Genomic DNA, 22,717 nt, shown 5'->3' with positions numbered 1-22,717 from the left:
AATAAACTCCTGGCTGCTTAGATAAGAGTTTTTGCTTGGTCAGCCCTGCTTGCTCTGGCTGATTTTACAATTAGCTTTAGAGTTTTGGATTTTGTTTTTTATCTTTTCTTTTTTTTAGTTTACAATCGCAAATGTTGAGAGAGACTTCCATTCATTCATTGTGTCCAACTTGATGTTGCAGTATGATATAAATAAAAAGGTTGAGTGAACCTGAAGCTTTTTATGCTGCAGTATTTAACTGTCCAATAATGCATGACAACAACAATAAGCAGAAGTCCTATTTAAATTCCAGCAACTAGGCTTATTTAAATTTTTATGCAGCAGTAAACATCTAGCCCTGGTAATCAGTGCTTCTTTAGAAAATGAAAATGTGTCTTTGGTTGGTGCCAACTGCTACATATTTAGACTTATATGCTTGTTTATTGCAGACTTGAAGAAAATTCACTTTTTTTTTTTAATCTATGCAGTGTAATGCTAAATCCATATTGTACTTGATGTTATGAAATCTCTCAGAATAGCTGAGAAAGTGGGCTGCTTACTAAGGCGAGGATGTACCCTTTTATGAGCTCTACAACATCAAAGTAAAAGCTTCGTCTGTTCAGAAGTCCAGGCTCTTTGCTTCTGTCTGAGGAGACCAACCACCTGCTGGCAGCTCCTCAACTCTACAATCTGTGGAACTATCCTAGATAATTTAGGAGTTAAATGCACTCCCAAGGCATCAATATATTGCCGCATAATTCTTGGTCTTCCTAAAAATAGAATTACATCTGCATCACTGGATTTTCATACAGCTTAGGCTCAGTTTTCACTGGAAGCAGTGAAAACTCTGATTAGTAGTAAGAGTAGCCATGGAGGTGGTGGTTTGTGTGAAAGATGTACCAATGAGACCTCTGCAGGTGTATGAGGCCTAAAGCACTGAATCATTTGTGGTGGGAGTTAAAGTTTTTCTAATTATTGTTTTTTTTCTTTGTGTGCCTGTGTGTGTGTGTGTACAGTTGATTTTATAGGAGGATTTGACTCGTATGGTTATCAGGGTCCTCAAAAGACCTCCCACCTTCAGTTGCAGCCCATGTACATGTAAGTATAGTTAAACTCCAGCCTTCTGTATATGCATTTATATGCTGAAATGCATCAGCTATATGGTAAAACATCATTCATTCATCACTTATGTCATATAAAATAATCAAATAACATTGACCACTTTGTGATATCACCATGTTCTGCTGGGAAATCTTTGCTGCTGGCCTTTATGTGTAATTCACTTTGATGCATACCACCCACATTAGAATTGTTGCAGACCAAGCAACACCCCCCATGGTAACGGCACTCCTTGACAACAGCCTCCTCCAACAGAACAATGTGCCTCACCACGCTGCTTAGCGATGGCTTGAGAACAACCAAAGACAAAAACCAAGCCAGAGGCAATGACCTGGCCTTCAAACACACCAGATACTGTTTAAGTCTGTGCTAGATGTCTCAATTCAACACGATCCATTGATGCCCCACCCTGAAAACCCACCAGATCCACAGCATCCACTGCCAAAGTCCCAATTGTTTGCCCACATAGCAACCCAAAAGGTGTCATTTTCATCTCCCTATGGAGCAGAGTTGGATGGGAACACAACATTAGACGGGTTGTATAAACATTGTAGCCCATCAGTCCATAAATTATCTTCAGAAATTCCATGTTATTCTATGATGGATTCTTAAATTGTGCTAACAGGGAAGAAATATACTGAGAATTCCACCTCGCAATGTTTAGTGGCTGGTTTTTTGTCTGTGTTTCATCCAAAGAGTGTACATAGGATGTTGTAAGCGCATTTGGCTTGGATCAGCATAAAAGCTCATCACTTACCATTACAAGGTTGGTGCTTTTATCACAGCACTCAGACAGATTAAATGAAGGAGATTAAAAAAAACTGAATCCTTGATTATTTTTGCTGATATTGTTTTTCTTAACTAGTTCTCAACTATCTCATCCATGCAGACCGAAAAGAATCACTTCCTGGTGTACTGTAGAAGCGGAAGTTGTTGCTCTGGAAGTTTTTGCTTTTTGTATTAGTAGAATGGAGTTTTGTTTATATAAAACTCAAACCATAGATTGAATTCTCATTAAGATGCCAAAAGATGCCTATTCTTAGGATGAAGAGCCAATAAGATGTCACAAAAATGAGACTGAGTCCATGCATAGACATCCTTGCATCAATCTAACTGTCTAACTTTGTCTTGTGGAAAGCGCCAAACAATATAGAAAAAGCTACAGCAATGTAGCTAACAAGAAGATGAAATAATGGTAATTAAACTGATGGGCAGCAGACAGATTATCAATTCCAGTTTGTATTAGAAAAGAGCCGGAGCAAATTAGAGGGAGATGCACAGAGAAAGATCTGGGATCAATATGGCAGATGGAGGGAAGGTGGAGAAAGACAGAAACCTAGTGATGGATGACACACTGGTATGAACAAAGAAGAAAGGCAATAAAGGACCATTCTGTAGTTTTATATGTCCCTTGTGGAAGCCATAACACAGATCATAAATCATTGACCCCCCCTAGATAATGGCTACAAACACAAGCACAAACACACATATATAACAGCTGGAGCATGAATACTCGCAACTATGCACATACACTCAACGTTCTGCACGCAAAAGCAATATTTGTGCTGATAGACGGCTTTTACTCATACAAATTAATGCACAAACACACATCCTTATAGATACACAATTATATAGATCCTCATATACTTACACAAACACCATCAATATGCGATCATTATTCCCCAGCTGTTGTCCCCTCAGTTAGCTGTTTATTGGCGCTGGCCAGAGGGACTACTAAAATAGCATCCACCATGCCATCCCAAAGGAATATCTCTCTTTCACTGATACGCATACATGCATGCCACCAAAAATACCCACACAAGCATGCCACAACAGTGGCCACCTCCAGAGCTCTGCAGAAATAGCTCTTTAAAAAAAAGACTTTTTTGTTGTTGACTGCTTTTAACTATGTATAATTGGAAAAGCAAACAAGCACAGCAATATACATAGATATCATAATGCAGCTTATTCATGATATTATACTAGGCTGAAATATCAAATGACAGTACATCTGATATACATAAATTGCTTCTTAACTTCTAGTTGTCATTGTACACTGTTCAGCGTGCCCTCGTGAGTAGTGCAGTGTCTATTGAGTGTTATTATCGCGCTTAAAACACACAAGAGAAGTGCTTCTGCTGTTCTTCAAGCAACATTATGCAGTTGAGATTATTTGTTAGAGGGAATTACTTAGTCAAGGATGAGACTGAACAAAATGCACTGCGCAGCATTTCATTATCAACCTTTTAACCTTTAATCTTTGCATTTGTACTGGAAATTTCTGCAAATGCTTTAAGGTTTTAAGTAAATGATAAGAAGACACAAGGTAAAGGTTTGGAACTTAGCGGCTAAATGTGCCTTCAGATCCTGAATTATTGTTTGAGCCGAAATGAAGCAAGAAATGATCAGTTTGGTTTTGGGAAATGTAATGCTTTGGTAATTATTGTTTCAAATGCTGAATTTATCAACCTCTCCTCTTTTTCCACAGGTCAAAATAAACCTGGAAGCTTCTTCTGAAGAGCTGCCTTACCAACAATCACTGCTTAAAACTCTGCTTTTACCATTCCAGCTTTCTTTTAACAAACAGAGACAGACAAGTAGACAGCGAACAGATGATTCTCCTCTTTTCCAAATTACAAATCCCCCCCAAAATGCTTGATCAGACTGCTTTTTGCGGCTCTGGCTGTCTGCTGCTGCAGTTCCTGATGAAACACTGGCATCATGTGTCTGAATGTGGTAACTACAGGACATGTCGGCCACCGTGAGGCACGTTCTGTGAGACGCAATTAGGAGCCGATGACTTGCTCCCTCTATTGTGCTAATAAATATCTGCACTGTGAAGGAAAGCAAAGAGGCAGCAGCTTGTTTATGATGTGTTTCCTTGACTTTCCAATGAGATTTTACATTCCTGGGGTTCAAAAGAAAGTAAAGAAAAATAAAATAGGTTGATGGTGAGTCCTGTTAGCGACTCTCAAAGCCTCTTAGAGATAAAGTGTAACGCAGACATGTCTGACCAAAGAGTTAAGAATAAACCCCCCCCAGAACTGCAGCCCTGTGTACACAACGGAGCTGCTTCAACATTTTTTTTTAACTTTTTGCTTGGGGTGCCTGACATAATACTCCAGACTTCACACCAGGAACCTGCGTACAACACTACCGATCGAGGAATGTCAAGCATCTCTTTTCTAAAACGAACTTTTAGGATCCATCTGGGATCTCATCAGGACTGGGAAGATGCCTCTCAGTCCAAGTTGTCGGCCAGACTCAAGCCGGGCCCGCCCTCTGCTCTGTTGTTTTATGAATGTTAACTAACAGTGTGATGTGTCAACTTGCGTGCTCTCACCTCATTCGTGCATGTGGACAAGGGGCAGACATGTGAACATACACATGCATGCACAGACACACACATACACAAGCTTATAGGAAATATACCACTCATCTTTTTCTACTACTAATGTGAATCTTAATGTTTACACAAGAAATTCTGAATACCTGACAGAGAGATTGGACACAAGACAGACAGCAGCATCCCTGAAGACAGAGGTTGTTTTCTGCCATAAACGCAGACAGTTGCTCCAGATGTGTCTTTTGGCCTTTTTCTGTCTAATTTTTTTGTCTTCCACTCAAGACAGACACATTAAAGTAGATGGAGGCAGAACATGGCAGAGAGGATGATACAAAAGAGGGAGGTCAGGCAGGCGTTTCCCATCCTCCATCTTTCAGCAAGTGTTTCCCATTTTTATTCATTTTATTATATAAAATACTGGAAGGTAAAATAAAGCGCCCAATCAGCTTTATTGTCTGCAATATCAAGCTCTTAAAAAAACAGAAATATTTCAAAAGCAGCCTCAATCTGCTGCTGGTGATGTGTACAGAGAGTAGACACACCCTTTACAGAAATGACAATCACAGTCAGAGTGGTCTGAGTCTTGGCATGAATTGTTTCTTTGTGGGTGAAAAGAAATAAAATCTGGTTATCAGAAAAGAAAGGCGTCCAAATTAAATTATTCGATTCATTATTTATCGTTTTGATTTGGGCGACTCTTTTCCAGCTTACTGCCGGACTGATAATGGTTAAAAGACCAAAATAAGAAGAACACCGAACACTGTTGTCAGACCAAAATTACCCCCAAGAGTGGCAAGAGGCTCTTTCACCTGGAAGCTGAAATTTTACTGTTGAAAAGTGCCAATAGATTCAGTACACGCATTTAGGCACAAAGAAAAAAGGGGTTTCAAGTTTACTGTGCAGGGTTTGTTTGAATGGAAAGATGGAGATAAGTTAGAAAAAAAAAATACTGGCAGCAAGTTTTTCATTTCATTCTGCTGTGATAAAATGAACTGATTCCATCTGAAAACAGACTTTATGCTTTTGTGTTTTGCAATCACCGGACCAAACGTTTGAGGCCTTCTACCAAGGAACACTTTAAGGGGCTTCTGTTGACATAAGGATGGACTTCCAGACTGTTTTCCTAAGACCACCTCCTCTCTGCTCCTTATCTTTAGCAGTTTATCTGTTTTGTAACAAAAACCTGTGGGGTGCATTCAGAGTAGCGCGTCAACGGTCCTTCTGGAGGACAGAGACCACATTTTGTGTTTGCATGAGGTGTTTCCAAATTGTTGCATATTTAATCTCATGCTGCGTGTGACTAACTAGCTTTGTAAAAATGGGAACTGTTTGATTTGTTGAATGCTCCTCAACTCTCTTTAAGAGTCCTAAATGTGAACTTTGTGCTTTTTTTCTATAAATAAGAGTCTGAAGTGTGTGCAGAGTTTAGGAGGGAAATAGCTACTATAGTGTAAAATGATGAAATGTAACTTTGATCTTCTAGGCGTGTTTTATTCACGTGGCCGTGTTTACTGTTTTTTCTAGTTGACTAATAATGTATGATGTTGTGTATAAGTGGGACTACTATGTTTTATTTCTTCTAAACTGTACAGTGTATTTGAAATGGCAGACTATGAGTACAATTGGAGGGAAAAGTATTAGTTGCACTATAACCTGTAATTCTTTCATTAAATGCTCCATCTGGGCTGGGAATTCACTTTCACTTCAGCTCGACATTAAGGCCAGTGATGATACCGGATGTTTGTCTTCATGATTATAGCGGCCAAAAGCATTCAAATAACAATATTATCACATGAGACAAAGGTTAAATAAAAAAAATCATTTGCATTCAATAAAGTTTTGATTGTATTGGCTGAGACCAAATCACAGTATTTATCAACACAATACGGTAGACACGGTATTGTCAACAAAATAATATTGGCACCATATTAGCAACCATGCATTATCAACACAATGTTGTCAGAACGATAGTATCACCACGATGTTATCGACACGATATTATCGGCACGATATTATCAGCTGGATATTATTGGCTTGATTCTTTAAATATCATAGCTGTTCTAATTGACAGTAAATTGCAAATAAACTGACTGATGATGAAATTAATACTTTTCTTCTTTGTAAAGTTCAAATTCATATCAAAGATGGTTAAAAAATGGCCACATTTATGTTTATTTGAAGCCTAAATGATTTAAAAAAAAAAAAAAAAAAAAAAAAAAACTTTGGTCAGTTTTAAATGGTGGCCATTTGAACTGAAAGACAAATTTTATTTATTTGCCTTTGCTGGACTTCATAATTTACATTAACTGACACTGTGTAACTATTATCAACCACCTGAACTGACAGGTTTAACAAGCAGTAAACCATCCACAAATCAAAAATATTAAGAGATCCATAACTGTGTGTGAATGTGTGTGCTTAAATGTGGGACTTTGTACTGCAGCACATTGTTTTCTGTGTCATGGTGAACTGTACAAAACTTAACCCAGATCCCTTCAAAACCAGGATCTGCACTCAATCTCAATATCAGTTGAAGCTGGACACAGAACTCGCTGAGAATAAATAGCAATAACAATGTTCATATTTTATAAAGTCATGAGAATCTACAGCATAATATTTATCTCCAGAACTGATTGATCGCAGTTAGACTTTAGGAAAGTCAATGCAGCATTTGTGCACATGCACCTCGATACAGTTAGACTTAAAAATTAGCTAAAGACAACTAAAGTTAGCTAAAGTGCAACAATTACAACATATATAGTAAGCGTTCCTAATATATATCAATTCAGTTTTCTGTTAGTGTGAAAGAAACATGTTCCTTAATTCTGTGGTTCTGGGTTGGTTTGTCACAGTTCACCACTGTCTACAGCCATGTATGTTAAGGCCTTCTCTTTTTATGATGGTTCTCCCACAGGTTCCTGACTGTATATAAACTAGACATGGGATTAAAGTAGAACATGGAGAAGGAATGTCTGCTGTGTCATCAGTTCTCTAATGCCTCTAAAGTACTAGTTTTTGTTTTAAATCCCCTTAGATCACTTACATTGCTGTTTTTGTGGATGTCAGATCATCAGGTACGTGTTTATTATTTAATTAAAACAACCTGTTAAATCATGGAGTTAGCACAACCAACCTCTTTAGCTTTCTCTCCCCTGTCAGTGCCGGGAAGTTCTGTGGCTGCTGCCTTTGCAAAAGGAGCAAGGTCATCCGTGCCGTTTTCCCCCCTCTTTTAAAACTTAAAGGGCAGTTCAATGCTTCGCTCCATGAGAATAACAGTTTGAAAAGAAAACGTGAAATGTCTACTCCCTTTAAAATTAAAACTATGCTGCTGAATGGGAAAACTCTTCTTTGTGCATGGATTAGTTTGAGTTTCAGATTAAGTAAATCCTCATAGCTGGAAGTTATTTAAATATTAATTTGTATCTTGCACACGGTCCTCACAGTTTTGTGCATAACAATAGAGTCTGATGGGTACTCAGGCTTTATGTAACAGGCTGGCACTTGCACTTGTAAAGGCTTTTTAACTGTATTAGCTGTCCCTGATGTATAGAACTGGGAACAGCAAGACAACTAATTACACGGCGTGGGCTGCAACCAATGACATTCATGAAGAACTGCACCGCAGTTAACTATCCATATTACAACAGACATGGTTAGGTCTGCTTCCAAGTTGCGCTAATGGTACTTATCTAAAAGAATGTGTGTTCAAACTGTTTTCATTCCCGATGTTCAAGGGTTGTTTTGATTTAGAGAGATAAATGCTTGTAAAGTTAAGGATGGATTTCTAAAAGATGAGAACAGTGAGTATGATGCAACTGAATGAAAGTGCCCTGTAGCTATTCAATATTACTATTGGCATCAGACAGGATGTTCGATATTGATCATAATATTAGTAATAATGAAAGCAAAATGTGATGAAAGAGTGCATTGTTGAGAGGAAGCCTAGTGTGCACCTTCATAACCGCAAACATGTTACTGCAATTTACACAATAAGAGGAGACACACCATGTTTATACACATAAACCAAGACATTATCAAGCCACCTTAGGCCTAATAAGGTTAATAACCTCCCAAATTGATTTTCAATCATGAATTAATAAACATAATAGAGCATTAAGGGTCTCATCACACCTTTGCCACTAAAGTGAGTTCTCTGTAATGTCTGAGGTTCATGGTATCCACTCATTTTCTGAACCGGTTTAACGTATATGGATGGATTTATGATGGTCAGTCAAAAACAGGGAAACATGTTAGTAGGTTTACTGAGTTGTTGGATTTCCATACAAAGTTTCCAAAAAGAAACCTTTCAATTAGGAAAAAAAAGTGGTCTTCAAGAGCAGGGGGGCTTAAAGAGACAGGAGAGAACTTCATAATTTTCTACAGTTTTACATAAAAACCACCTAAAATACAATCATTTTAAAATTCTAGATGTAGATTAATGTCAAATTCCACTTTTCTAAGGAGTAGGACTCAGAAGCTGAACTCTAAGGCAGGAGACAGGCAGGACAAGAGAACAATGGAAGTGCTAAGGTTGGATATACAACTAACTAACTAAACTAAAGGCAGACTGAAAGGACACAAACTTGCTGACTGAGACAGGCAAACAATGACAACAGACTAATGACAATGGTGCAACTGTGGTAATCAACAAAATGAATAAATAAATAAAAGTAGGAAGAACCTCTGCTTGTGGTGTCTGGTATGCATAAATAACTTGCAGTAACTAGACTGTTTTGCATATGATATTTTCTAAACAACTTGTTAACAAAATGGAATCCAGTCCTCAGAATATTAGCTGTAATGGATCTAAGCAGGCAAAAAGTAATTGTAAGGACTGACCTCACTCTGTATCATGAGCCTTGAACAGATAAGAGGCTTCAGTGTCTCAACTCACAAGTAAACACTGTAGATTCCCTCAACAGAGAATCACTAAGAAATGTAGCTGCAACGCATTCTGACTTGTGTATCTATCAATACTTTTGGGAGATGAGATGAGATTTCAGGATTGGACTGAGATTACACTTTGCCGATTCTCCTCAAGATTTTGTGTTCCCATGATCAGACTTTGATACACTCCTATTGTTTCAATAAAGCAAAGCGTCAACATAATAACGAAAAAAATATAGGATTCTATCTTTACTCTCATTGATGCTGTAAACCCTGATCATTTTCTTTAGTAAAAAGGGGCCAACAAGATTTGCCTTGTTTATTTTGGGCCATCTTATTTACTGTTGGGACATTATACTTTTGCCCATATTCATTCGTGCAATTCTAACGGATTTACAGACTTTCTGGAAAGTTTTTTCAGCTTTGTTTACCATCAGTTACAGCTTCCCATGCCTTGTTATTCAGCTATGGTAACTATTGCAGTGAGAGGAGATTTGGCCAGGCTCCGCCACCAGGCTGCACATCGGCCTATCACCGCTCTCCCGCATGCTTACGACGACACCCGGAAGCTGCGAGCTGCCTGCCTGCTTTGTTTTGTTTTGGTAGTAGGAGTTGGGGAGTCGAGACGGGCCAAGCAGGCAGAGGTCCGGCCGGGGCAAACCCGCTCGCTAAATGGGGGAGCTAAATCGGGGATGGAAGATGACGGACCGATAACTGACGCCTGTAAGATGCCGAGTTTTATCAGCAGCTTCGAAGAGGGGAGGGCGAAACTGTCCCGCAACCTGCCGACAGAAACTTCCCTCACGGAAGGTAAAGTTGAGCGGTCAGTGGGGGGTTTGAATCGGCGTGTCACCCAGTCGAAGTCCCGGTTATCACTCGACGGAGGGGAAGGGGACTCGGAGGAGAGGAGCGACTCGGAGGAGAGAGATGCGGAGGGCAACAACAACAACAACTGCAACAGCGGAAGAAGAGCGGGGAGGAGGGCGAGCGCTGTCGAAATTTTGAGGAGGAATTTCGGAGAGTCAAAGTCGAACTCCTTCCATTTTAATTTACATAGTCGGATGTATTGCGGGACCGAACATGAAGCAGTCGAAGGGCGTGTTAATGACGACGCTACGGACGTGTATGGAGCTGAATGTGGCGAGTGTACAAAGTCGGACAGAAAAACGGGGGGACCAGGAACTAAAAACGAGCCAACCTTGAGCGACTTAACGACTTCGGATGTTAAAGGAGTTAAATATACAACCGGTACAGATCAGTGCCATCATATATATGACCATGGCGGCAGTACATCAACTTTAGACGAGTCTTGCAGAGCCAAAGATCACGTCTACTGCACTGTTTACTGCATCGCTAATGACCGTCATGGAACAGACGCTGAAATCACAGACCGCCACGATGACACGGTCATATCTGACGCTACAGAATTTGACGTGGAGACGGGACAGGTGGTCGGCACGAACACCGAACCGGTGCTGTACTCTTTGGACGACCTGGTGGATCCGTATTGGGACATTTCCTACCGGCTGTACAGACAGCAGGCCGGTACAGAGGGTGAGATGCATTGTTGCCGGGTGTGCCTGGAGGAGAAAACCATCGCATCCCTGCCCTGCTGCAGAAAGGCCGTGTGTGATGAGTGTCTGAAACTCTACGTCAGCTCCCAGGTCGGTGGAAGGGTGGATGTGCAGGGGGTGGGGGGGAGTTAGGTGGTTTGTGGCGATCACAATACTGTGAAGTGGCAGCAGGGTGGCTTCTGTCCCACCAATAGTCATTGCTCATGAACTCTTGAACAGCACAGTCTTCTCCTTCACACTTCTCATGTGCTATATTTGGCATCTCAGAGGCATTTGGGTCTGGCATGTAGTTCTTGGAATTTCACCAGGAGGAGACTTCACATGTTTGGATTACTTCAGAAGATATCCAGATTAAGGGGATAAACAAGCTTTCTGATGATAATTAACAAGCAAAAGTAACGTTTTATAAAATATTAACTAAAATGTTTCAGGCCTACAGGTCTCCTCATCTTGTGATTAGTATTTTCTGGTAATTTGGGTCACAGCCCTAAATCGGGGATCTGGCACCAGTTGTTTTATACAATAGCAGACTTTGTGAGCTGTTTCTGAGCTTATTCAGATACCACCTTCAACAGCAACTCCTGTAGTCTTAGGTACGTAATCAAATATGACAGAATAAATTTAGGTCTGTATTCATCAAGATTGTCTAACATTATATTTCCCAAAAAGCCGTTTGTGGATACCTGAACATTTGTCCAAGCACTTCAGCATTTTAAATATGTCTGCCAAAAATGAGATGCAGTGAATTCTGAGCAAATTAGTTTACCTGGAAGTTTTTCCATCTATTCTGATTCCCCAAATACATTAGGATGTTGATATATAATAGATTATATTTTGCTTCCTTAATCTTCAACATACAGTGGCAGTTAAAGGAAACACTGCAAATAAGGCACATGTTACTCAGAGCTGAAATGTTACAGGATTTTTTCCCCATCTTTTAGAGCCTTGTTTATGTAATCGTATCCTTCAAAGGTAATCTCATCTTTATGAAACATTCTCAAAGGATATCATTTGAGTAGAAGTGTTATTTCTGCAATACACTCCTCTAATCTGTTTTAGATTAAACAATTTGTTCTTATTGTTATTCAGATAACATTGTATGTGCATTTGTGTTGCTTTGATAACAAGGCATTAGTTATCATGCAGCCCCAGAGAGAGGGGTTGACCGATAAGTACACTGAAAATGAAGAGTCATGTAAACAATCCCACGTAGGTGATTTTTTTTCATTAATGTACTAAAGACTGATTTTAGCACAGAGAATTTTTGTTAGTAAGTACAGTAAGCATTATGTCAGACAGTATGTGGTCTCTAATGGGTCTTAGCAGACTGGATTTTATTGGTTTAGCTCTAACTATGCTGTAACAGGGATTAAGCTAACAACTTTCCTGTTATTTATTATTTCTTCAAATTAGAGCTGTATACCAGGGCTCATTCAAATGATCAATTATACTCTGGAGTTTCTTTCATATTATCTAAAGGAGTGTAACGAGTCCTTATAGTTAATCTCTGAGCACATGATTTTTTAGTTGGTTTTTTTTTTCAACTTCTAGCCAAGCTGACATATTTTCTCTGGCCATATCACCTTTTTAGTTTCCAAAGTCAGATTTTTTTTCACTTCCATCCAATATTTGACTCTTATCTACACTTATATGTATTAACACTTATAAAAAACAGTTTATGAGCTTCTTGCCATTTAAATCCACCACGTTCTCAGATAAGCAGGTAGTGAGCTTAATATTTATTCTCTGTTATAAATTTATATTGTAAAATATTTATATATTTTGGGTGTAGCCTGTCTGTAACGGTTGTTGCTGCACATTTTCTTTAGCTCTCAGTTCCGATATTCATAATTGGAGCTGTGCTTGAACATGCAGCGATAAAACTTTTCCAAGTCAAGCTTGATATCAGCAATATATTTAAAAGAAGATAGGCTGAGTTTAAGGTCAGTGTCTTTGTGCAATCATAATAGTGGAAAAAAAAAAAAAATCAAATTTTCAAGTTATTTTCTGTTTTGTGTTGCTTGCAATTTGAGATTTGAGGAGAATTTGTCTTTTCATATAATTTACAAATTGTTTGTTGTTAAATATATCAAAGATATCTATTTGTTTTTGTTTTGGTTTTTTTTGTTTTTTTTTTTTACTTCTGAGTTAAAATAGAATGCTGCTTTCCCGTCCATTTGGGACTACTATCTGTTTGCTTTGTAGTAATAATCTACGTTAGAATTTCTTCCCTTCTATATTTGATTTTGTACCACAACATTACTTATAATTGTAAGAGTACCCCACTTTTTATGATAACTTCATCTGTCACGAGTCAAGAACTGTTAGCTGAAGATACTTTATGGTCAGGCAATATTTCAGCAGGGGCTGGTGCCCCTCAGACTCCACCCTTGGATCCATCCATGCAGACTCGTATAGATGGCTTGAAGTAAGTTTTATGGCTAGTCAAGGATGAAAAAAGATTAAATCACACACATCCTCATGAAGATAAAACTAGGTGCTGGATCTAAAGGCAAGTGATGACAAAAAGAGACTGGAGGTCTGAGGAAGGGCTGTGGCCCGAAACGTCACTCACTTGTTTTTGTTAATAAAACATCGAGAGCTAAATCTAGTGTGTGGACCTACTTTTCTCTTTTTGCAGTCAAGGATGAGAAACAACTGTGCTCAGGAAATTTAATTTTTCTTTTGGAATATCAGCAAAGGATGAAATTGGGAACACAAGCAAAGGTTTCCACAAAGCTAGCCAATCAGAAGAAAGCAGACTTACTGGACCGGTCTTTTCACAAGACAGGAGCTAAAATGGCTTGTTTTCGGCAGGTGGGTGAACGTGGGACAACATAGGGAATAATTTAAAGTTCTATTTTAGCACGCCTATTTTTCCTAGATGTATTCAGCAAGATATTTTCAAAAACTTCTTAGGTTATAGTGACATTTTTATACTGTGAAGCAATGCAGCCCGCAGCTTGTTCTTTAATTAAGAAAAAACATCCTTTTCATCTGTCCTCATAAAAGGATTATATACTGAATGTTATTCATCCTGAGTGGTTATCTAAAAGTTGATCTGTGGAAACGGTGTCATAATATGATACCGTGATGTGTTTCTGAGAGAGATTTTGTCCAACCAGTACTGCAGTGGCCATCACAGGATTGGTGTTGCGGCTAAAAAAAACCGAACAGCTGTCATTCATACAAAGAATTCATTTTAGTTATTGCATCATGGGCTCTTAGTCCTTCGTCATGCAAATGTGCACGCTTTTAGAGATGCCGGATGTCACATATATTAATGCTTTTTGCTTGCGTCATTTCAGACATGCTACACTGATCAAATTTCTTATCATGTGTCAGTGAAACAGGTCTCTGGAGGATTTAATTGGCTTTAAAACACAGAAAGAAGCAGAAATGAACCAAGATTAAAATAAGAAAAAGAAAAACAGAATCAGAAAAGAAGCAAAGCACTTGGAGGAAACAGAAACATCATTTAAAAAAGGAAACAACAGTAAGAATAGTAGAAGTCTGTCTTTAGTATTTTACTATTTACAGTTGTGGTTAACATGTCCTCTTAACTACATGCAGGTCATTTAATGTGTACTACTAATGTGAATCTGTTTTGTGACACATTCCCTTTCACTTTGCACTGCTTCTCCAAGCCTTTGTCTCATCTGTCTCTGCCTCCATCTGTTCAGTGGTAAATAATTCACCAGGTCCCATCAGTGGTGGGAATGTATTTCATTTGTTAATTTTGTGCTGATAGTAACTCCTTAATGAGAGAAAGCCACAACACCACATGCTACACATGTTCTTATGTACTCTGGTGAACAGCTGATGTTGAAGATTTTATAGTGCAATGTATGGCAACAAAAAAAGGGGAAAAACTACCTAGAAACTCCTTGATTTATTTTGTGTAATAAAAGCTTTTTTTTTTTTTTTTTTGTGATGTCTCCCAGGTGAGGGTGGGCAAAGCTCTCATTAGCTGTCCAATCCCAGAGTGTAGTGGCACTCTGGAGGAGGGATTATTCATTTCCCATCTAACCAGTGAAGACATGGCAAAGTACCATTATTTTTTGGAGCTGAGTCAACTCGACTCGAGCACCAAACCATGTCCCCAGTGCAACCAGTTCACCTCTCTGAAGGCGCACAACCAAAACCACTCCGAGCACAAGTACAAGGTGAGAGGACCATGCTTGCATTTTTACAATAAATAAAACACAACAAATTGTGAACACATGGAAACATTAAATCTGCTTGTGTTTTAGCAAAATCCAAAAATTTATACAATTAACATCAACAGTATGCATATTGCAAAGACATGGGACAAAGTTAGGTTTATAGACAAGGACTGTATTTCACTGAGAGGAAGTTCTGATTTGTTTGTTCTGCAACTGCCTGGCATGTACATGTATGGAAGTTGGCTGAAGCGAAAAGACACCTGCAATTAGCACTATGCATTGTTTTATTTATTCATAAATCACTTTATATTGTTATTGCAATATCCAGCTGTCATATTGGACTTGGCAATCCAAACCTTTTTAAAAAGGAATAGCCCGTGTAATTGCAACTGGTGAAGTTATACATAAAGTACAAACAAATGACAATCAATAGCTAATGTGTGACGTTGAAGAACTGAAGGGTTTTCTGGAAAATGCTCCACACTGTGTAAAAGTATCTGTAATTAATACAAGTTGCAGCATGGAACATAGAAGTTAGAGGAAAAAAATAAAACAACATTAAGATAAAGCTATAGGCATACAATAAAAATAATTAACTGAAATAGAAAAGCGCTCATACTGTATATAAAAATGTAACAACAACCAGGAGTGTGGCATGGTAAGGTTTGTATTGATGTTAACAGCAACTGGGTGTGGAACGAACCACATAGCACAAGTAGCCAGTGCAAATGACAGATGTTCATTGGTCTGAGTTTGATACAGACTTATGTAGCATTCATGAGTATGATGGAAGAGGGGAAGAAGCTGTCCCCATGGCAGGAGGTTCTGGTCTGGATGGACCGTAGCCTCCTGTCTGAGGGGAGAAAAACAAGCAGACTGCATCCAGGGTAAGCAGTGTCAGCTGCGATCCGACTTGCATGTCCCTGGGTAATGGAGACACAAGTCCTGGAGAGATGGCAACCTTCAGCCCCAATGTGTGTTTCTAAATTGGACTTTTGTACTAAATTTATGATTTCCTTTGCTGATTTCATGGATGCTTCATACACGAATGCTTTACAGTATAGTTTTTCTATTGGTAACCATGTACATATGACCTTTGCCCCTGTTTTAGATCCAGTGTAGCAACTGCCAATTTTTGTGGTGCTTTAAATGCCATGCACCCTGGCACAACGGGCTCAAATGTCGTGACTACAGGAAAGGAGACAAGCTGCTGCGAACCTGGGCAAGTGTCATTGAGCATGGACAAAGAAATGCCCAGAAATGTCCACAATGCAAGGTAAGGACCCAGCTTTGTGATGCGTCCTGCTATACAGGACAAAGGGCAGAGGAATGCTGGACGCGGTCCCCGTGTCAGTGGTTACTTTTCTGTAAATGGAGAGCGAGTTGATTGATGGAGGGTGGAATGAGTGTAGATAAGTGAATCATTGAAGGTTAAGAAGCATGAAAGCTGGGATGGATGATGGATAGAGAGCTGTTGAGAAGGAGTGCAGAGTGTGATACAGTACAGTAGAGCAGTGATGCATAACCATGTTTCTGTTGCACAAAACCACAGCTGGTAGACTCACTGGTGTATAGACTCACTGGCATCACTCTGATCACCATAAAACCAGTCTGGCTTTATCTCCGTCTCATTACAGCCAAAGTAAGTGACTGGCAGATGACTAAAGGAAGACATAAATTAAGCCAATTACCGGTGTATGGGAACTGTTTGCCCACAGCAACAAATGATTCTCCATCTGCGTTTGTCACAGTGTTGCTCCACATCTCAGGATTTCTGTCCTTGCCACATGGAGATATGTCACGTTGACTGGGGAGGCAGACAAATTGGTGTCACACTGTGTTTAGCTGGAAAAGAGTATCTAATGTAATGCACATATTTACGATAACTACTCACTGCTACAACAAAGTAGTGAACATCCATTAGACATACTGCTGCATGTCATACACAGCAGTCGAAACATGCTGGACTAGATTTTCATCCATTTTACTGTGAACATGAGAGAAACCTCCAGCAGTGTTGCATTAAAATGTCAATCACATGCACACTGCTTTTGCTCATTACAGCGCATACTGTGTGGTGTAATTCCTGAAGGCTGAAAGTATTTGTATCCTCTTTTTTTTATGTCTTCAGATCCATATTCAGCGCACAGAAGGCTGCGATCACATGACCTGTACACAGTGTAACACTAACTTCTGTTACCGTTGTGGAGAACGGTACCGACACCTGAGGTTGGAGTCTTCTGTTGTCCTTCCTCTGTTTGGCTTTTTTATGTGTCTTTCTAATTTCTTTTTTCACTATATCCCATCAGATTTTTTGGGGACCATACTTCTAATCTCAGTGTGTTTGGCTGCAAGTATCGCTATCTCCCTGATAAACCTCACCTCAGAAGGCTAGTTAGAGGATCTGTCTGTGGTAAGTTGATGTGGGTTTGTTTGAACTACTCTAGCTCTTTTCAGCTGTGTTACCTTCCATCCTTATTTGAATAAAGAGTAACGCATTTTAAATGTCTTTTATGTTATTGCCACTGATTTAAATATTTGTACGTTTGTGAACCTCTTATGACAAAAGTTATTGATTAAAGTGATCCAAAATCACACGTCTGTAAATTAATTTTTGCTTTTAGATATTTATTTAACCAAGAAAGTCTAGTCTTTAAAAGTCTTTAATTTCTTTTGAGATTAAAAATCTCTTTTTTAAAGGAGTCCCGGCAAAGAGGAGCAAAAAGTTACAAACATAGACATGAACACAGACACAAAAAAATGATTAAAAAAAAAAAAAAAACAACAATTACAAGTTAATGAGTTGGTCTCAAGTGCTTTCAGTCTGAATTTGGAGGCATACTAAGAGATAACTTCCTGTAATTTCCAGTCTTTTTGGAACATGTTCCACATTGAAGGGGCAGGGCAGACAAAAGCCGTTTTCCCGGTTCTGTGTGGGCAAACACACATAGTGTGGAACACTATCTCTGCTTTTGCAAGAGTAACTGGAACTAAACGTTTCAGAGTAATGGAGAAGTTTTAGCACATTCCTTTCTATAGAACAACTTTATTTCTGGGATTTTGTCATATGAACAGCTCCCTCCAGGTCCTTCCACAAGATTTTTATTGGCTTAAGGTCAAAACTTTGACCTTTCTAAAATATTAACTTTATTTGCATCCAACTATTATTTGGTGGAACTTCTGTATGCTTTGGGATATTTTCTTGCTTCATGAACCACTTTCCTCAGATTTGGAGCAAATGTCTTCACATTTTCCAGTGGAATTCACATGTATAATAATTAAAATACAGTGTTCTATGTAAACCATTATATTGCCACTATTGTATTTCAATTGAAATTCAGGTTTTGTCTGCAAGGCAAGTTTATTTGTATAGCACCTTTCATATACAAGACAATAAAAGTGTTTTACATGACCCATTAAAGGCATTACAGATGGTGCAAAAAGCATAAAAGACAACACAAATAGGAAAATCACAATAAAATCATAAATTAGATTAAAATAATTACAAACAAGATCAATTAAAAGTTGCTGTGCAGATGTCATGCATAGGTGCATGAGAAAAGAAATGTTTTTAACTGGGATTTAAAGGTGTCTACATTTGGTAAGAGTTTACTCTCCACTGGCAGTTTGTTCCACTTGTTTGCAGCGTAACAGCTAAATGCTGCTTCTCTGGGTTTTGTCTGGTCTCTGGTCTGGACTAGTTCACCTAGTTGGTTTATATTCTCTGAACATGTAAAAGATGTGTTCTGGTCCTAAACCATTCTTGGACCTACAACCTAAATTGTAGCTCAGATTTTCCCTCCTGTTTGTGCAATGTGCAGTATTAAGAACATAGTTTGAATTTCTAATTTCTAGATGCAAGTAAGAAAGTAAGGAACGAAGGAAATCTACTTCTGCTTGCAGAGGCCACCGGGTTCTAATTATTTATTATTTATTATTATCAGATCTTTGAGCTAACAGGCCATCAGGAAGCTGAACCCCTCAAAGATCTGTTTTTCTTAGACTCGCTCCGGCAGCCTGCAGTTATCTCTGCCAGCAGAGTGCCTCTGAACTGAAGGCCAATTTGTCACTTAACAAGACTGTTTTCCCATTACAGCACTTCCTGCTTTGCTCATTTTACCATCGTTACCAGCAAAGATTTTGCATTTCATAAGAAACATTTTCCTGTAGTTGGAATGGATCATTTGTATCTACAGCAGCCTGTGCAGTTCAGCTTTGTCTTTTACTCTCTTTGTTTCTTTCTGCAGCCACTAAGGTGTTGATAGCTCCACTGGTCCTTCTGCTGGTAATAGTGCTCGGATCTCTGGCACTAGTTATAGGTGACGTAATAACACATTTACAGAACATCACCACATAACAGCTAAATTCTTGGACAGATCCTTAAAATTTTTCTGTCACACAGTAAAGATGCTGAGCTGATACGTCCTGTTCTACTTATGGTTATCCTTTTTTTTTTTTTTTTTTTTTTTTTCATGTAATGGACAAAGAAAATACTCTAGTTATTAAAAAGAAACTTAACCTGTAGATCCAGATTATCAACTTCTGGACGACTGACTTACTACCTGGAATTCTGTTTGTATCCTCATCCAGCTACAGATTTGTGCTCTCTAAGTCATTGTGATCAATTGATGTTTTAGCTCAATTCGAATAGTTATTAATTTCTTTCCTGTGCTTGTTAATCTGACAGGTGATCTGCTGCTTGCTAATATGCTACAGTGGAAGATTCATATGTTGACAGAATTAGCTACTGTCTCTGTGATCCTCCCCTTTGCCGTTCAGTTCATTTTACATATGCCAGACCTGTGTGTATCAAGTTATGATAAGGATGAAAAAAGAACTGGGTTAAAAAAAAGTAATCTAATCCTTCTCTCTTGCAACCTTTGTTTCCTGCAGGTTTAGTTGTTTTCCCGGTCTACTATGTTTGCAAGAGGAGGAAGAAGCAGCGCACCCAAGGCTCAGGACGGTGGATCTGACTTTTGCCCTCTTCTACAACTAGACCACGTGCACTCAGCTCTAAAGACAACAGCCACATCTCCTCAGGGACGGACGTGCCATCCTGAGACACGGGAAAGCTCCAAAACCAACTTCACAAAATGAACACTGTTAAGAGAGGACCTTGCTGTGGGATGGAAGTACGTAAACATGAAGTGAGGAATGAATAATTGCACATCATCAGATCTAGATTATTTTTATCGCATGGGACTGCTCTAGAAAAGGAAATGCTTTATCAGGAGCCTGGATACTGAAGCTGAAAAAAGATCCAATCCTATATGTTTAGTTTGAATTCTGAAGCAGCCACAGTCTTGTACAGCAATCGTTACATAATACAAAGTCAGTTTATGAATCCCTTGAGTTTGACATTATCTTGCTGTAGAGGACTAACTCCTGGTCTTGGGCACTTCTGGCTTTTTAGCCCTTGGTCCCACAATTAACAGGACAATAGATCTCTACCAAAAGATGCAATCTTGTTTACTTGTGAGAAATCACTAGCAAGGCTCAGCATTGTTTAGAAGCTGTGGGAGGCTCCAAGACTGTTTGATAATGGAATATCTGAGGGCGCAAGGATCTTTCTCTGTTGGAAATGCTGGACAACAATGGCAGGATCTCAAAGGTGGATGTTGGAAGAAAAAAAAAAGTTTTTTTTTTTTTTTAAAATTTTGCTGGAAAAAGTGGGTGGTGGAAACCAAAATCTGGATCAAGCCATTGATGAAACATGTTCTCAGTACATGGAAACAAACAAAAAGAAGACATTGATTCATCTTTGCCTGGTGGAGACTCCACATTTTTACCAGCTATGGAAAATTTCCAATGCAACTTGAGTCACGCAGCGGGGAAACAAAGTCAAAGGAAGGATGATACTTGACAACTGGAGACTAACCTGGATCTCAAATTCTAGCTAGAAGGTTTGAAAACTGGGTGTGTACCTGGCCTATAGAATAAAACTTAGTTTTAAAGACCACACACACACACACACACACACACACACACACACACACACACACACACACACACACACACACACACACACACACACACACACACACACAAGCATGCAAAAAAACAGACAGGCAGTTGATTTATTGTGCCTCTGGGGTTGACTTTTGCAGACGTTTGGTTTATCTGTAAAGTAAAGTCAGCTCCTGAGACTTTAAATGTGCAGACTATTAGTGAAAACACAGCAAAGGCAGAAAAATATCCTGAAGAAACATAAAAATTGTTCATTTTTATTGATGTGCAATCTGGGCTTTGATTTACCAAAGAATTAAACAGGGTGTTTTGTAGATTTATTTCTTCTTCACAATCTCTTTGCTTTACATAGATGATGCGCTCCAATATATTTGGATGTAAATTATGAGAAATTATGAGCAAACTATTTGGGGGTTTTTAGGAAGCTGATACTTGAAAACAGCTTGGTTTTCCTTCTGAGTTTGGATTGTGCTTTTTAACGCACAGATGCTTGTGTGCCACGTGGGGAAAAAAAGGCGTGGAGCGCTGCCAGGAGACGAGCTTTCCAAGAGCTTTAAAGGTCGCCACCTGACAGTTGTCAGCAGGCTCTTCCTGTCCTCTTCTCTTTCCTCACCCCTTTTATTCGTTCTTTTTTTGGGGTACCTTTGGTTGGCTTCTGGCTTTCTTTTCACATCTTTTGTTCATCCTGCTTGCTGATGTGGATTCTGACCTCAGCTCTGAGCGGAGGTGGACAGATGGACGATCACACAGCCAGAAGTGGTTGTGCATCCACTGGAGCTGGAAAAGAAACCCAAACTGAATGCTCTCTTCAGCCCTTGATATGCTAAAATAACACAAAGCTGCCAGGTTTGAAATCTGTGAACTGATTTTTTTTTTTTTTGTTTTAATTTGGTATTTTGTTAGCACTTCCTCATGAGATGTTTGCATTTTAGTAAAGAAAGACAGAAAAATATATGGATTGCCACACCTAAATGATACAAAAGTTGATGTCAGTACATCTGTAAGTGTGTATATGTCACCAGTGGAACAAATGTTACATGTAGTTTTATCGCTGACATTTCACCTAAGGATTAACATGAAGGACAAGCAGGACTGATGTGTGTGTTGGTGTATCGGAAGTGCAAAGCCATTAGTTCAGCTTTATTCCATCTATTCAGATATTTTCTACATCTGGGACTTAATAAATACCAAGTGTCACTGTGTGTGCAAGCTTCGTAAAGTGGGCTGAAATTATATTGTTACACCCTGATTTCAATGCTTATAAGAGGTCCTGTCTCTGGGTTAAATCTGTTCTCAGGGAGTTTGTTTTCAGTTCACTGTACCCAGATTCCTCCGTCTGTGCCAAAGAAATAGCTGAACACCACCACAGGTTTATCATGCTTCCTCAAACGTTTGCCTGCAGCTGCTTAGCAACTGTCCTGAATTCCAGGAAGCAAGAGCACTGTAATGTCAAGAGAGATCAAACTGTCTTAGTGTTGCTAACACTGTATGTGTTTCCCTGTCTGACTCAGCTGGACTGTGAGCGCTGTGTAAGAGTCTGATATGTTACTATGTCCGGACTGGGCAACTGAATGTTTAAGTTATGGGTCAAACGAAAGATGCAAATGGTTTGCTTAACTGTAGTTGACGTGTCTCACATGCTCACATTTTATCTGCTCAGCTGCCACTACACTGACATG

At 39.1% G+C, this 22,717-nt stretch overlaps 2 protein-coding genes across 3 annotated transcripts in view; both read left to right on the top strand.

Annotated features, from left to right (window-relative positions):
- Positions 1-1,081, top strand: part of nkain2 (sodium/potassium transporting ATPase interacting 2) — a gene marked incomplete at both ends in the record, with an annotated part of 99,088 nt that extends 98,007 nt beyond the window's left edge. For both annotated transcript variants that reach the window (XM_079255485.1, XM_079255484.1), the window contains one exon: positions 996-1,081. In XM_079255485.1, coding sequence (XP_079111611.1) covers positions 996-1,081 — 86 coding nt within the window. The remainder of the gene's footprint in view (positions 1-995) is intronic.
- Positions 1,082-10,013: 8,932 nt separating this feature from the next.
- Positions 10,014-20,799, top strand: rnf217 (ring finger protein 217). Its single transcript, XM_079255808.1, has 7 exons — positions 10,014-10,995; positions 14,850-15,071; positions 16,183-16,347; positions 17,203-17,300; positions 17,381-17,484; positions 19,319-19,390; positions 19,965-20,799. Exons 1-7 carry the CDS (start codon positions 10,024-10,026, stop codon positions 20,042-20,044), a joined length of 1,713 nt encoding a protein of 570 aa, XP_079111934.1. The 5' UTR covers positions 10,014-10,023; the 3' UTR covers positions 20,045-20,799.
- The last annotated feature ends 1,918 nt before the right edge of the window (positions 20,800-22,717 follow it).

The sequence above is a fragment of the Telmatherina bonti genome (assembly GCF_933228915.1).
Source record: "Telmatherina bonti genome assembly, chromosome: 16".
Lineage (NCBI taxonomy): Eukaryota > Metazoa > Chordata > Actinopteri > Atheriniformes > Telmatherinidae > Telmatherina > Telmatherina bonti.
The sequence above is the reverse complement of the archived record's forward strand: the minus strand, read 5'-3'. Positions and strand labels throughout refer to the sequence as shown.

Excerpts from the sequence above, each read along its gene's own strand:
- rnf217 (XM_079255808.1), top strand. The coding sequence starts at position 10,024 with ATGGAAGATGACGGACCGATAACTGACGCCTGTAAGATGCCGAGTTTT. Across the intron at positions 10,996-14,849 it reads AACTCTACGTCAGCTCCCAG|GTGAGGGTGGGCAAAGCTCT; the intron begins GTCGGTGGAAGG and ends GATGTCTCCCAG. Across the intron at positions 16,348-17,202 it reads AGAAATGTCCACAATGCAAG|ATCCATATTCAGCGCACAGA; the intron begins GTAAGGACCCAG and ends TTATGTCTTCAG.